The sequence below is a fragment of the Macaca thibetana genome, chromosome 7 (genome assembly GCF_024542745.1).
Source record: "Macaca thibetana thibetana isolate TM-01 chromosome 7, ASM2454274v1, whole genome shotgun sequence".
NCBI classification, from domain to species: Eukaryota; Metazoa; Chordata; class Mammalia; order Primates; family Cercopithecidae; genus Macaca; species Macaca thibetana.
Genome location: NC_065584.1, coordinates 7,578,617 through 7,594,910, shown reverse-complemented (window position 1 = coordinate 7,594,910; position 16,294 = coordinate 7,578,617). Strand labels below are relative to the sequence as shown.

At 50.9% G+C, this 16,294-nt stretch overlaps 1 protein-coding gene, 1 long non-coding RNA gene and 1 other non-coding gene across 11 annotated transcripts in view; 2 read left to right on the top strand and 1 right to left on the bottom strand.

Annotated features, from left to right (window-relative positions):
* The window catches only part of EML1 (EMAP like 1), a 209,710-nt gene extending 201,060 nt beyond the window's left edge, over window positions 1-8,650 (top strand). For 8 of the 9 annotated variants that reach the window (XM_050796683.1, XM_050796678.1, XM_050796685.1 and 5 more), the window contains 5 exons: window positions 2,864-2,961; window positions 3,086-3,173; window positions 4,635-4,730; window positions 5,768-5,898; window positions 6,575-8,650. In XM_050796683.1, coding sequence (XP_050652640.1) covers window positions 2,864-2,961; window positions 3,086-3,173; window positions 4,635-4,730; window positions 5,768-5,898; window positions 6,575-6,700 — 539 coding nt within the window. In that variant the 3' untranslated portion in view covers window positions 6,701-8,650. The remainder of the gene's footprint in view (window positions 1-2,863; window positions 2,962-3,085; window positions 3,174-4,634; window positions 4,731-5,767; window positions 5,899-6,574) is intronic. The other variant, XR_007727182.1, reaches the window with a different exon arrangement.
* Window positions 7,876-14,106, bottom strand: LOC126958455 (uncharacterized). Its single transcript, XR_007727194.1, has 2 exons — window positions 14,033-14,106; window positions 7,876-11,755 (listed from the first exon to the last, which is right to left on the bottom strand). It is a non-coding gene; the product is annotated as an uncharacterized LOC126958455 (long non-coding RNA).
* Window positions 11,596-11,758, top strand: LOC126960291 (U1 spliceosomal RNA). Its single transcript, XR_007727857.1, has one exon. It is a non-coding gene; the product is annotated as a U1 spliceosomal RNA (small nuclear RNA).
* Window positions 14,107-16,294: the final 2,188 nt, after the last annotated feature.

The following is a 16,294-nucleotide window of genomic DNA, read 5'->3' as shown; positions in this document are numbered from 1 at the left end:
GATCCCAGCACTTTGGGAGGCCGAGGACGTTTTGCTTGAGCGCAGGAGTTCAAGACCAGCTTGAGCAACATAGTGAGACCCCTGTCTCAACAGAAAAATTAAGAAATTAGCCGGGCGTAGTAGCGCACGCCTGTAGTCCCAGCCGCTCTGGACACCATGGCAGGAGTCGAGGAGGTCGAGGCTGTGGTAAGCGGGGATTGCACTGCAGCACTGCAGCCTGGGTGACACAGCAAGACCCCGTCTCAAGAAAAAAACCAAACAAATGGTTCCATTATGAAAGAGACCTCATTATTTTTTGAGTTCACAAATGATCAGGTAGTTGTTTTTTTTTTTTTTTTTTTTTTGAGATGGAATGTCGCCCTGTCGCCCAGGCTAGAGTACAGTGGCGCGATCTCGGCTCACTGCAATGTCCGCCTCCCGAGTTCAAGCCATTCTCCAGCCTCACCCTCCTTAGTAGCTGGGGCTACAGGTGTGTGCCACTGCCTCCAGTTAATTTTTGTATTTTTAGTAGAGACAGGGCTTCACCATGTTGGCCAGGCTGGTCTCAAACTCCTGACCTCAGGTGATCTGCCCGCCTCAGCCTTCCAAAGTGCTGGGATTACAAGCGTGAGCTACTGCACCTGGCCTGATCAAGTAGTTCTTTGAGACCTTTTGCATAAGAGTGGACAGCCAATCCCCTGCCGTGTCACGTGACAGATTTTCAGCTGTTCTTTACCCTACAGCTGGTTGGAGGGGCAGTGCCCCTGGAGGCAGACTCCCTGGGTTTAAGCCAGTTTCAGGAAACCTGTGCAACCTTGGACGAGTTAGTTTGTTGTACACGCCTCACTTTCCTCTCTTGAAAAATGGGGATAATTATATCTATTTCATGAGGTTGTTACAAGGATTAAATAAGTTAATACAGGAAGAGTTTAGAATTGGACCTAGCACATAGCAGACTCTCAAACATATTGACCAGGCCGGGCACGGTGGCTCACGCCTGTAATCCAGCACTTTGGGAGGCCAAGGCAGGTGGATCTCCTGAGGTCAGGAGTTCAAGACCAGCCTGGCCAAAATGGTGAAACCCCATCTCTACTAAAAATACAAAAATTAGCCAGGTGCAGTGGCATGTACCTGTAATCCCAGCTACTTGGGAGGCTGAGGCAGGAGAATTGCTTGAACTCAGGAGACGGAGGTTGCAGTGAGCCAAGATCATACCATTGCACTCCCCAGCCTGATCAACAAGAGTGAAACTCCATCTAAAAAAAAAAAAAAAATCCATATTGGCCATTTAGTAATTGTAATTGGTATCATTAAGTGGCCATTGTTAGTAGCATTTCGTGTTTATTGTGGTCATCGTCACTGTTGCTGTCCAGGCATGGCCAGTTGCAGGCACTGATCGCAAGGACAGTTGGTTTCCGGCATGGTCACCTGGCCTTCTCGAGCCTCATCAGCAGCCGATGGCAGCCCATCTCTGGCTACAGTAGTCCTTTTTGGTTTTTTCAGCAAAAAATGTGTAGTTGCCTCATTCCTTCAGGATTCTTGATTTGGGTAGGCTGCATTGGTCTTACATCGCCCCTATTTTGACCTGGCCTAGGCCAACACTTCCTAAAATACCATTCCCTGAGGCGCCAGGCCACCCTGGGTCCTGCAGGATTCCCGCCTGGCGGAAGGAACATCACAGGAAAGAGGGAGGGGAGAAACAACCCTTCCTGATGCTTTACGCTCCTGTGAGCACCAGGCCCTGTACAAATAATTGTCCAAGTGGAGCCTCCCGACTGCTATGAAAATGCGCTGCTCACTGTGTTTTGTGGATGGAGGACTTGCAGCCCCCTAGCTGGAGCAGAGAGACCCCCGCTGCCCTGCATTCTGTTCTGGACCCTGCGTGGCTCCAGGTTTCCAGTCCTTCTTTTTGCTTGCTGGCTCAGGAAAGTCTGACCTTTTCCCGGACTCACCTCCAGGCCCGGTTTCCTGTCCTGGGCGCCCTGGGTCCTCCTCCCTGCGCAGCGTGCACGGTGTGGTTGCTTCCAGCCACCAGGGCTGCTGCTGCCTTTTGTTGCAAAGGGCTCCTTCCCGTGTGTTTCCACACAAGCATCACAGCCTGAGTCCTTAGGCCCTCCCAGAACCAGAAACCCAGGGGGAGAAGATGCTAAGATACCCCTGGATAGAGAGGCGGGAAGGCCTGTCCAGGCAGAGGGCAGTGAGTGCAGAGGCCTGAGTGAACCCGTGTGTTCAGGGAGGAGTGACATAGCTGGAAGGCCATCCTGGTGGGCTTTGTGGGCCCCTCCAAGGAATTTAGTCTCCATCCTTCAGTGATTGGGACAGGGAAGGGCCTATAAGATTTCATAAAATTGTATGAAAAGAATGTATAGGGTGCAGTGGCTCACGCCTGTAATCCCAGCACCTTGGGAGGCCAAGGCAGGCAGATCACTTGAGCTCAGGAGTTTGAAACCAACCTGGTCAACACAACGAGACTCTAACTCTACAAAAAAAAAATGTTTTTAAATTAGCCAAGTGTTGTGGCACACGCCTGTAGTCCCAGCTACTTGCCTAGGATCACTTGAGCCCAGGAGGTTGAGGCTGCAGTGAGCTATGATCACACCACTGCACTCTAGCCTGGGTGATACAGCAAAACCCTGTCTCAAAAACAAAAGAGTTCATAAAAATTTATAAATCTTTACCAGATTTTATCATCTGGCCAGGTGTGTATTTTTCAAAAGATAGCTTTGGAAGTAGCAGAGGATTCATTCAAAGGCAGATGTTTCTCTTGGCAATACGTTAATCTGGCGATTTTGTCTAAATCTGTGGTGGCAGCTACCATTATCCTTTGTAACGAATAAAATGTGTATTGTTAACATCTGAAATGTGATTTGTCATCTTTTTATAGATGGGAATTTCTTAGCCATAGGCTCGCATGACAACTGCATCTATATATATGGTGTCAGTGACAACGGGAGGAAGTACACGCGAGTGGGCAAGTGCTCGGTAAGCGCTGACGGTGGCCCTGTGGCTCCTGCTGTACCTGCATGCAGTCATTTAACTACAACGGAACGGCGTTGGCAGGGACTTCTAAGGCCAGTGAAATGAAGATGGTGTTTTTCTCTTCCAGGGTCATTCCAGCTTCATTACTCACCTGGACTGGTCTGTAAACTCGCAATTCCTCGTGTCAAATTCCGGAGACTACGAAATCCTCTACTGTGAGTACCACCCTGGGGTTGTAGGAAGTCTCGATCTCAGAAAGTGTTCACTCTGAGACCCAGGAGGCCTCTGTGGAAACCCAGCTCCCGTATGACTTAGGCACGTGCCATCATCTCTAGGCCGTGGTTTCTGCCTCTGTAACATAGAGGCGTGGGGCTGTGTGGCCTCTTGGGTCCTTCTGGTTTCCTGCTGACTGCGAGCCCCTGTGGAGGAGAAGATGCTGGGCCTGCCCAGAGGGGAAGAAGGCCCTGCAGAGGGGTTCTGGGGGCAAGCAGATGTGGCAGAAGGGGGTGGGTCTGGGTGGATGTGGCCGAAGTGAGTGGGTCCAGAGCTGTCCAGGCAAGAGGAGGGCCTGTCAAGGTGTTATCCTCACAGGCGGGACCATGAAGTCCCTCCCACCTGGGTAGACGGCAGCCTGGGACCCCCCCTCCTCCTCTTCCAACCCCACCCTGGCCAGTGTCTGGGCCCAGGTACAGCGAGGATGATCGCGGCTGGCACTTACAAGCATATCCTCATGCCATGCACTGGTTCCTCAGACACCCACCAAGCACCTGCCACGTGCCCCACTCTGAGCCACACAGGTCGGCTCATGGGGCACAAGGAAGGCCTCACTGCTGCCCTGCTGGAAGTTACTAGAAAGTGCAGCGTTCCTCCCCTGCATCTTCTCAGGTGATCCACAGCGCTTTCTGGCTTGGCCCCATGATGCAGGGAAGGGCTCAGAGCCCAAAACACAGGCCCCAAGAGCCCACAGGGGTAGGGGAGTCACACTCACTTGAGCGTCACCACTTGTTGAGGACCAGGACAGGCAGGACACTGGCGGCAGGGAAAGCAGGGCAGTGTGTACGAAGACTGAGCTCCCTCCAGTGGGGGGGGCAGCCACACCATCTCACCTCCTCCCTGTCCAGGTCCTGCCTGACACAGGCACAGGAACGGATGGTTTTCAGGCACAGTCCCTGGGTCTAGAACCTTCTCAGATGAGGTCTCGTACTCTGCTGGTGAGAGCTCATTTGGGGAACACACAAATGTTCCTTGGGAGGCCCTTGGTGTGACTGGTTTCAATAACCTCCATTCCTGACTCTGAGCTGAAGGGACTGAGGGGGATGGGGAGGCTGGGGGGCCTGACAGCAGAGGCAGAGCTGTGTTCAGGGGCTCTGGCAGGGGCAGGCAGCAGGCGGAGACCCAGGAACCAGAGACAAGAGAAACCAGACTGGGAAACAGAGACGGAGATGGGAAAAAAACAAAGAAGAGGGCGTCTCCACCCAGGCCCAGGGGCTCGGGCTCAGTTCCAGGGGAGCTCACAGCTGTGCACATGTGGTTCCCGCTCGACTGGGAAGTGGAGGGTCTCCCTCTCCGGGGAGGGCTCTGTACCCAACGGGGCACAGCTCTGGGGGCTCAGCCTTGCCCAGGGGAGGGGTGGGGCCTTGGCTTAGATGTCACCAGACTGTGTTTGCTTTTTGCAGGGGTTCCCTCTGCCTGTAAGCAAGTCGTAAGTGTGGAAACTACGAGAGACATTGAATGGGCTACCTATACCTGCACTTTGGGATTCCATGTTTTTGGTGAGTTTGCTGCAGATTTCACTGGTTCCAACAAAAGAGCGTCTCCTTTTAAAATATGTCTTCAGTAGCTGTGGAGTCTCATGGTCACCCGTCTTGTCAGACTGCTCTGCTGCTACAGGAGGCCTGTGCGCCACACCTCCTCCTGCACCCTGGGGTCGGGCCGGAGCTTGCCTGGCCATGGCCTGCTGAGAAGAACCGGAAAGATGGCTTTTTAACCCTTCTCCATCGTACAGGGCGGCGGATCCCTGAGACCCTCTCCTATCAGGTTGTGCCATGTGGACCTGGGTGGGCCAGATGGCACTCAGTCAACTTATCATTTGTGACGGTTATTATTTATATTTTTTTTGTTCTTAAACTAGAAATTTCACTTTCTTCAAAGTTCACTTTAGGAATATATTCATAAGTAGCCTAAATTAAAGGGCTGCAAATTAATAGAATTTTTAAAGGTAGTATTTATCATCTCTTTACATAAGACCACAAGTCAGTAGATTGGTGAGAATTTGCAGTTTTGTGGTGTTCAGTGCTGAGATCCAGAGGTTCACTCCAGAGCTCCCCGTCAAACCCGACATGTATCCAGCCCTCTCCTAGCCACAGGTATTGTTAAAAGGGTCCCCCACCCACCCATCCTCCAGGCCCACCTGGGCTCAGGGATGCAGAGCCTGGAGCCAGTAATGATGGGCACAGCTGCCAGGCTGCCCCAAGCAAGCAGCAGCCACAGTGAGTGACCCCAAGAAACACATGCACACCGGCCTGAGTGAGAGGAGACCGGCCTGAGTGAGAGGAGACCGGCCTGAGTGAGAGGAGACCGGCCTGAGTGAGAGGAGACCGGCCTGAGTGAGAGGAGACTGGCCTGAGTGAGAGGAGACTGGGCGCACAGGGAGAGGCCAGGAACCGAGGCTGTTGCGCTTTTTTGCCCCTTGTTTCTAAAGCTGGACTTGAGGCAGTTTTGTGTTCAGGACTGTCCAGTGGGCGGCTCCTGCACGCCGTGGCCCTGTGGCCCCTGATGTCTCCAGCGCCGTTTGCGGTCTTTGTTTTAGGAGTGTGGCCAGAAGGCTCAGATGGAACTGACATCAATGCCGTCTCTCGGGCCCACGAGAAGAAACTCCTGTCAACAGGCGACGACTTTGGCAAAGTGCACCTCTTCTCATACCCCTGCTCGCAGTTCAGGGTAAAGGGCTTGTTTCTTCGCTAATCTTGTCCCCCATGGGGCGTGCACGTATGCCCGACCTGTTGGGAGACTAAATGGAAATGGGCTGTGAGTGAGTGCTGCCAGTCACAGAGGCGGATGTCACTCTGTTATCCGTGCCCAAAGCACTTCCGGCTGCCCTTAGGGAAACCCCAAGCCCCACGGGACCCACAGGGCCCTTCAGATCCGCTCGTCTTACCTCTGTGGCTCCACAGGCTCACAGCTCTGCCCTCCGCCACGACCCCCTTGCTGCGCCCCTGCTCAGCTGAGCCAGCCCTGAGGCTTGGGGCACCCTTCCTCATCCTCCGTCACCCTGACCCTGATCCTCCTTCAGCAAGAAGACCCCTCGCCCTCAGCCCCAGGCATCTGGTTAGGCCCGCTTTTGGGGCGACCTCATACCTGGCACCTCTGATATTGAACGAATCTCTCAGCCGAGGGCAGTCATTTGCTCGTATTTGTCCCCTACCAGGCCACAAGGACTGTGGGCTTTGTTTCTGTGTCCCTTCTGTGTCACGCACAGAACAGGTGCCCAAGTGAGAGCTGCCGAGTGGAGGGCGAGTAAAGGAATGAAAGCATGCAGTGAGAATTCAAGCACTTTCCCATCCCAGATGGTTTGCCTTGTAGTAAAGGAAGCTTTCCCCCATATCGTTCCCTCCAGGCTCCGAGCCACATCTACGGCGGGCACAGCAGCCACGTCACCAACGTCGATTTCCTCTGTGAAGACAGCCACCTCATCTCCACGGGCGGGAAAGACACGAGCATCATGCAGTGGCGTGTTATTTAGTCCCCACCAAGAGCTGTGGGGAGCAGCATGGCAAGGAAGACACAGACTCACATTACCCTTGGTCACTGTGATTTCTGTTTTGTTTAAAAAATTCTTACAAACCTCAGGAAAACTGGGCCCTCTGCCGGCTACCTTAGCTTAGTGCGCCAGCAGGCGCCACAGCGGATCAGTGGTTCCGTGTTCACTTTTGTTGTACAATATATGACACAGTGCACATTGAATACCAACAAGGTTCCAACGTTTACATTACAGCGACATCAACAGAAGTAACTGGTATATTCTTAGTAACTTTTCTATGAACTCTTCAAAAATGGTCACAGAATGCCTTCTAAAACATTGTATATAGTCTTCACTGTTCCACCATCTAGCTTGCTAAGTCAAATATTTATGATGCTAATGAGGTACTGAACCATGATGGCTGTTGAGGAATTGGTCCTAAAAGGACAGATCACTTAAGAAGAGTGAATAACTGATTTGCACGGCTGAATCAGGAGACGCAAAGATGAGACTGTATTTGGTTACATTTTCCAAGGTTTCCTTACATTCTCCCTTGGGGAGGCTGTGAGAGAGGGCTTGTATTCCTCTTGTGCTAAGCAGATTCTACTCCTAATTGACTTAAATATTTCAGCAGGGTACACAGGCGTTTCCGAGTTTCAGTGACACCGTCCTGCCTAACCGGATGCGGTCAGCCTCTTCACACCCACCTGGCTTGCATCCCCCATCCCTTGTTCACACGCCCTGATTCACGGTGAGACATTTTGCCACCTTCTTGTGTATATTACTTGGCATGAGATGATATTGTACTTGTATAGGATTCTAGCAATTCATAATAAATATGTCAGACTAGGCTTTACTGTCTTATGCTTATGGACGTTGTATATTTGTATTTTACGACCAAGTAGACCAAGTCAGAAAGATCTCTCGAGCGTACCGTAAACCTGCAGACAGAAGTCCCGAAGGGCTCCACCAGGTACCAGGGCAGCTGCTTTTCCTGTCTTTTGTGCATGGGCGACTCATTACAGTGTGAGATAAGATCGAGTTCTGATGCGTTAAACGGAGGTGGCAGAAATTTGTCAAGAAGGCCTTATCCATTTCGATTGTGTGACAGATTGAAATTTATTGTTTACATTGGGGAATGTATCTCAAATTTTTAAATAGAAGAGTAATAAACAGACTTTAAAACAAATATTAAGATTTTTACTCATTCTAGGCAAGCAAATCAATGGAATTATCTGAGCTCTATGGCACTGGTTGTTTAGAGTGGCTGATTAAGTGCAACTTTCAGAAACATTTTTGATGGCATCACCAGCCTACTGCGGAAGTGCAGGGCACCAGTAAACACCATGTATTATTGAAGATGAATCTGTTTGTATGTATCCTTGTCAAATATATTCTATAATGAAATAAAATCTGAAAAGTGGATTTCTTATTGACCTATATTCATGAAAGCATATAAATTAAAATATTTAAAATTAGATATGATTCACACTATGTTCTGTTTCATACGCAGATTTTGTTCTCACCTGGGCCATTTGCAGGTGAGACTGTAGTTTGCAGATGAGACTGTAGTTTGCAGATGGTGTGGAAACATTCATCAGGGGAGATAACTATAAAGGATTTGGCCTATTACCATACTCAGTTGTCAGTTTATGTGGTTTTGTGAATACTAGCAAAAGCAATTGTTTTTCAATTAACAGTGGAGGGAATGATAAGATGAGGGAAGGAAAAGGCATTCATTATTGACTTACATGTCAGTAAGGTCTACTTTTATTTCAATGCACTCCTATTTTCCAAGCTTAATAATAGACAAAGGATAAAAAATATACACACACAAATATACTATTTTAGATGTATGTACTATTTTATATATATGTAAACTACTATAGCTCTCTTTGTAATGAATTAATCATTTTATGAATGAATGAATGAATGAATTTGATGGATTTAAAATGGCTTCATTTCATTGTAAATGAAATTCTTTGACCAGTGCAGTATTAACCTTGCAGGTGTTCACTGTTCATTCAGTCACTGTTAACACAGCCAGCAATGGCCCCATGCCGCTGCTCAGCACCTCTCAGGCAAGCAAGGCCTTGAACCTCCAGGATTCTCCCAGAACGAGAGGCTCGGGAACCGGGCAGCTCTTAGCCTGGCTTCCCTGCAACACGTAAGATGAGGAAAGATGAAAGGAAAGGAAAGATTACGATTTATTTGTAGTTACGATAATTAAGTCTGTTAGCATGAGAGAATTTTCCAGTGAACAAAAAGCCCCCGGGATTTTTTTTAATTTACTATTTTAAACTTTGTGTTAAGATGAAATTGTTGCTTTTGCAGAGTAACATCTCCGTGGCAATCCTGTTTAGATAAGGTCAAGCAAGTATCAAGGGAACACTGGATTTCCTCGAGAACAGGGTAGGCACTGGCGTTCCCATGCTTTAAAGCTTGCGGAAGAGCACAGTTGACCCTTGAACAGCAGCAGGGTAGGGGTGCTGACCCCACACGCAGAGACCTACATATAACTTTTTACTGTCCAAAAACCTAACTACTGATAGCCTACTGTTGACTGGACGCCTCACTGAGAACAATTTCCACATACTTTGTTAATATGTATTATATAGTACACTCTTGGAATAAAGTAAGCTAGAGAAGATGAAATGTTAAGAAAATCATAAAAGAGGCCAGGCACAGTGGCCCAGCCTGTAATCCCAGCACTTTGGGAGGCTGAGGCAGGAGGATCGCTTGAGCCCAGGAGTTCAAGACCACCCTGGGCAACACAGCGGGACCCCATCTCTACCAAAAACTTTAAAAAGTAGCTGAGTGTAGTGGTGTGTGCCTGTAATCCCAGCTACTCTGGAGGCCGAGGTGGGAGGATTGCTTGAGCCTGGGAGGTCGAGGCTGCAGTGAGCCTTGGTCAGACCACTGCACTCCAGCCTGGGCGGCAAAATGAGACCCTGTCTCTCTGGGGACTCTGGAGGCTGCCAGCTGGCTGCCGCCCGCCTCCAGGGCCTGGGAAGTTGATTTGAAGAGTGACACCACCAGGGAAGGGAGTAAACATCCTGCGGGAGGTAACACAGGAGGCTCTCCTCAGAGGCTGGCTTTGGGAGCCTGGGTGTGCTTGAGATTGTAGATTGCTCAACCCAAGCCAGGAGAAGAAGCTTCCGAGCCAGCTTGGGGGACTCCAGTATCCAAGGGCAGGTAAGGGAGCTGCGGAGAGGAGGGAGAGCCAGGAGGGCGGTGGTGGAGCAGAAGACAGTCCCGCACGCGGAGGATCTTGTGTCCCCAGCAGCAGGGCAGCTCGATGTGGTGCTCACCAGGAGCCAGTGTGGGCTGTGCACTGGCTTAGCAACCGGCATTCCAGCGTCTCCACGCGCAGGCAGTGCCCGGCGGGAGATACAGGCAAGGTGGGGACAGCCTCAGCCACGTAGGGAAGAGAGAACATGAGGCCACAGGTCGCACAGGGCTGTCAGGAGCCCAGTGGGGGTGGGGGTGAAGAGGTGGAGGGAGTTTCCAGGCCAGTTGGAACTGGGGAGAGGCAAAGTTCAGTGGATTCTTGGCATTGGTAGATCTTAGGTGCCTGGCCGCCGGGGTGAGAGGGGCTCCCTGGCAGGGGCTGCCGTGCGTCACTGGAAAGCCTATTCTGGCATCTCCCCAGCCCCCCACATTTTTTCGAATGGTTACTTCCATCACCCAAAGGTTGGCTATTCCATTCATTAGCCATCTCTTCTGTGGTTTGGGAACAGGCTGCTGTCATCCTGTCTTACAGGCATAGGAGCACATAGGAAAGGGCAGACGAGAATGGTCCAATCCACAACTGGGGGGACAGGTTTTGGTGAAAAGGAGCTGAGGAACACGCGCTTGATGCAAGGTGAAAACTGACTCCAGGTCCAGACGCGGTGGCTCATCCTTGTAATCCCAGCACTTTGGGAGGCTGAGGCAGGCGGATCAAGAGGTCAGGAGATCGAGACCAGCATGGCTAACACGGTGAAACCCTGTCTCTACAAAAATGCAAAAAAATTAGCCGAGCGTGGTGTCCCAGCTACTCGGGAGGCTGAGGCAGGAGAATGGCGTCAACCCAGGAGGCGGCGCTGGCCATGAGTCGAGATCGCGCCACTGCACTCCAGCCTGAGGGACAGAGCGAGATTCCGTCTCAAAAAAAAAAAAAAAAAAGAAAAAGAAAGAAAACTAAATCCAGGCCTGTTCTTCCTGCAGATTCTCTTTTTAAAAAAACTTTGGCTGGGCGCGGTGGCTCATGCCTGTAATCCTAGCACTTTGGGAGGCCGAGGCAGGCGGATCACCTGAGGTCAGGAGTTCGAGACCAGCCTGGCCAACATGGTGAAACCCTGTCTACTAAAAATACAAATCAGCTGGGTGTGGTGGCACATGCTGGTAATCCCAGCTACTTGGGAGGCTGAGGCAGGAGAATCACTTGAACCTGGAAAACGGATGTTGCAGTGAGCTGACACCATGACACTGCACTCTAGCCTGGACAACAAGAGCAAAATCAGTCTTAAAAAAAAAAGGCCGGGCGCAGTGGCTCACACCTGTAACCCCAGCACTTTGGGAGGCCGAGGTGGGCGGATCACGAGGTCAGGAGATCGAGACCATCCTGGCTAACACCGTGAAACCCCGTCTCTACTAAAAATACAAAAAATTAGCTGGGTGTGGTGGCGGGCGCCTGTAGTCCCAGCTACTCGAGAGGCTGAGGCAGGAGAATGGCGTAAACCCGGGAGGCAGAGCTTGCAGTGAGCCGAGATCGCGCCACTGCACTCCAGCCTGGGCGACAGAGTGAGACTCTGTCTCAAAAAAAAAAAAAAAAAAAAAAAAAAAACTTTACAGAACATTTCAAACATTCACAGAAGTAGAGAGAGAGCCTCTCGCCCAGGCTAAAAATTATCAGCGTACTCATTTGGCAGGGGAGATACCGTGATCACGAAAGTGGTCTTCCCAGGGCAAGGCTTATCCACTGCACTCCGGACATGCTGACCCCTGCGATTTCCCCAAAAGTAGGAAACTTGGCTGCATCATCTGTGGTCATGGGGACTGTGTTCATGCTTTCCCCTGGTTAAAGAAAAAAAAAAAATTTAGAAAATCTTGTTTCCTCTGTCTCGCCTAACTTTTGGGGGAGATGGAGTTTTTTGTTTTGGTTTGGTTTGGTTTTTGGGTTGTTTTTTTTTTTTTTTTTTTTTTGAGACGGAGTCTCGCCCTGTTGCCCAGGCTGGAGTGCAGTGGCATGATCTCAGCGCACTGCAACCTCTGCCTCCAGGGTGCAAGCAATTCTCCTGCCTCAGTCTCCCGAGTAGCTGGGATTACAGGCGCCCGCCACCACACCTGGCTGATTTTTGGGTGTCTTTAATAGAGACGGTGTTTCACCATGTTGGCCAGGCTGGTCTCAACTCCTGCCCACCTCAGCCTCCCAACGTGCTGGGATTACAGGTGTGAGCCACTGCACCTGGCCAAAATGGAGTATTTTTTAAAACAAGCCTACAGGAGTTTGAGACCAGCCTGGGCAATATACCGAGATCTCATCTTTGCAAAAAACTAAAACCTCAGCTGAGTGTGGTAGAGTGCACCTGTAGTCCCAGCTACTTGGGCTGAAGAGGGAGGCTCGCTTGACCCCAGGAGGCTGCAGTGAGCTGTGATTGCGCCACTGCACTCCAGCCTGGGTGACAGAGCAACACCCTGTTTCTAAAACAAAAAAACAAAAAAAAAAAGTCTAAGCCACCGTGCCATTTCACCTATAAATACGTCAGTCTGCCGCTGTGGTAAGAACACTTTATGTGAGGACACCATGACATTGTAACAGCTGACAAACTTGATGATTTCAGTTTCTCGGGCTGTCAAACCTGACCCTGTGGTTCGGAGCCTGGCGCTGCATGACTTGCAGCACAGGAGCATAGAACAGCTGCCCGGCCTCCCTGCTGAGCAGTTCAGGGTGGGGTGTCAAGCATGCAGCCCCCAGTTCTGAACCCTTCTCCAGAGCCCAATTCTGCACCCCAACCCCGCTGCTCGATGCCCAGTGGCATCCCTGCCCCTCCCCACCTCCTCCTGCAGGCGGGATGCTCAGTGCTGTCTGAAACCTGGGCTCCTTCCAGCCCCTCCTGCCAGGTCCCCAGCTGTACTTTAGGCCACCTCAGGAGACCCCCTTCTGGGCCACCCAGGCTGGATCTTTCCTACCTTGATGGTAGGCCAGACCGGACCACAGGAGCCTTTAGGAGTTCCCAGTTCCCTCTTGAAAGAAGGAGCCTTGTTTAAGGGGAGCCTCCCCTGCAGGAAGTCCGTGCCCTCCCGGGGTGTCCCAGGGGGTCCATAGGTCAACTCTATGTTTCAATAAAAGTGGGACACACGCGCACACCACCCTGCACTAGGGAGCTGGGGCGGGGCTGGGGGCAGCACACACTTTCCCGCTGATCTCAGGGGACCCCGGCATGCAAGAAGCCGGAGGGGACATGAGATTCAGGGGCTCTGGAACACAGATGACGCCTGGGCTTATAATGCGGGCCAGTTAAGAACAAATTTGGTTATTTAGGCTGAAAACACGAGTAGCTGATCTAGCAGACTGAATAAGTAATTATGAAAAGACCTTGAACTTGGGTTATAAATTTAAAACCTCCCCTCCCAACCGCCTTGCAGCCCCGCGGCCAGCTGCAGGTGCGCCACCTAGTGGCAGAAGAGCAGAGCACCGCCCCTCTCTCCGGCTTGCCAGGGCTGGTTCTGAGCTAGGAAGGGTTGGGGGTGTGGAGAGAGAGAGAGAAAGGGAAACTCTGGTTGACTTTGTGGGTGGGGCGTATGTTTCACTTGACCTTCTGAGAGAGCTTTCAGAGGTTCGTGGAGAACCCCAACGTTGCTGATCACCTCTCAGCTGCAGTGCCCTGGAGCTGAATGAAGGTGTTCTGTTGAGGTGCAGCCTCCTTCTGCAGCCCTGAAGCACCGGGAGGGCTGCCTCCATCGGCCTCCTTCCTGCGGAGATCCCACCACCCTCTGGGGAAGCCCACTAGACAGGATCTTAGACGACCCGTCCCATCCTTGCTCAGAGGTTCACATCTGGTCCCAGGGGACACTTGTGCCTCCCACACCCACACCTTGCAACAGTGGATGGGCAGTTACTGCCTTCAACATGCAGCCTTCTCTGGGCAGCTGGCGCTTTTGAGGCACTGGTCCACAAATCGCAGACGGCACATATGAAGCCCTCCGAGGGGCTTAGGTAGATGTACCCTCCCGGGTCCTCCCTCGAGAGAAACAGGGTTGGAATCAACAGCTCAACTTCCTCCCAAAGAAATCCTCCTTACAAATATTACTTCTGAAAATGTCTAATTCCCAACCCTTTAGTACTCTTACCATGGATGAGGATGCCCAGGAGGAGTCTCGGAAACCTCTTTTGTAACTGCTGCTCATGGTCTAACAGCACCTCTGGAAAACACATCTATTGGATCTTGGCTCCTCGGCTGAAAGGTCATTTCAACATTCAGTTACATAACCACAAACATTATTGCGCAAGTTTTTTGTACATATTTGCAAGAGATTATCTGGGATCCTACCTGGAAGTGGGACTACAGATTTTCTGGGGCATGCACTAAATATTGCCAAGCCATTCTCCACAGCAGCTACACGGGCAGCCTGGGAGTCTCTGTTGCTCCGCTTCCTCGTCCATATTAGGAATTGTCATTTCATCTCATCTCATATAGAGCCCTGAGAAGCAGGATCCATCGCCCCTCTTTGAAGAGAAGAAAGAGGGTGTATTAGGCCGTTCTTAAACTGCTATAAAGAAATACCTGAAGGCCGGGTGTGGTGGCTGACGTCTGTAATCCCAGCACTTTAGGAGGCTGAGGCAGGCAGATCACTTGAGGTCAGGAGTTCCAGACCAGCCTGGCCATGGTGAAACCCTGTCTCTACAAAAAATACAAAAAAAAATTAGCTGGACATGGTGACCCATGCCTGTAATCCCAGCTACTTGGGAGACAGAGGTGGGAGAACGGCTTGAACTTGGGAGGCAGAGGTTGCAATGAGCCAAGATCAGACCACTGCACTTCTGCCTGGGCAACAGAGTGAGACTTCATTTAAAAAAAAAAAAAAAAAAGAGAAAGAAAAGAAGAGAAGAGAAAGAAAGAAAAAGAAATATCCAAGTCTGGGTAATTTATAAAGACAAGATGACTGGGCTCAGTGACTCAGCCTGTAATCCCAGCACTGTGGGAGGCCGAGGTGGATGGATCATTTGAGGTCAGGAGTTCAAGACCAGCCTGGCTGAAATGGTGAAACACTGCCACTACTAAAATTACAAAAATTAGCTCAGCATGGCCAGGTGCGGTGGCTCACGCCTGTAATCCCAGCACTTTGGGAGGCTGAGGCAGGCAGATCACTTGAGGTCAGGAGTCCGAGACCAGTCTGGCCAACATGGTGAAACACCATCTCTGCTAAAAATACAAAATTTAGCCAGGCATGGTGGAGCACACCTGTAGTCCCAGCTACTTGGGAGGCTGAGGCAGGAGAATCACTTGAACCTGGGAGGCAGAGGTTACAGTGAGCGGACATCGTGCCACTGCACTCCAGCCTGGGTGACAGAGTGAGACTCTGTCTCAAGAAAAAAAAAGAAAAGACTTTTAATTGGTTTATGGTTCTGCAGGCTGTACAGGAAGCATGGTGCCAGCATCTGCTTGGATTCTGGGGAGGCCTCAAGCAAAGAGCTTTTATTCACGGCAGAACATGAAGTGGGAGCAGACAGTTCGCATGGTGAAAGCAGGAGCAAGAGAGACCGGAGAGGAGCAGGTGCCACATGCTTTTAAACAACCAGATCTTGCAAGAACTCACTCACTATCACGAAGAAGCACCAAGAGGATGGTGCTAAACCATTCATGAGAAATCCACCCCCATGATCCAACCACCTCCAACACTGGGGATGGCATTCAACATGAGATTTAGCAGGAGCACATAACCAGTATATCAGGGGTTAGAGACACTGAGGTACTCGCCCCAGGTCACTCAGCAAGTTGGTAGCAGAGCTAAGGGTGGAACTCCCAGTTCTCACAGCTACGTTCTGTGCCGGCGTTCTCAGCCTGTTGTCTACAGAGCACTATTTGAGTGGGTGCTACTAGAGTTTCAAATAATTTGAGACTGTGCTGCACACTGCAGCATATAGAGATGTGACATATAGAGATGTGAGCGCAAGTTGCCTCTGACAGGCATAGGAAGATTATGCATTTGGGCATTTCCCCATCTCGAGCATCAGACACCTTTGCTCCTAAGGCACTGGTGATTGGCCCAGGGATCAATATTCCACACATCCATCTTGGGAAATGCTGTGGGAGAAGGTTAACCATACAGAGGCGGCCGGGTGTGGTGGCTCACGCTTGGAATCCCAGCACTTTGGGAGGCCGAGGCAGGAGGATCACCAGAGGTCAGGAGTTCGAGAGCAGCCTGGCCAACATGGCGAAACCCCATAATTTTGTAAAAAAATACAAAAATTAGCCAGGCTTGCTGGCGGGCGCCTGTAATCAGATACTTGGGAGGTTGAGGCAGGTGAATCGCTTGATTCTGCCTGGGAGGCAGAGGTTGCAGTGAGCCAAGATTGCACCACTGCACTCCAGGCTGGGTGACAGAGTGAAA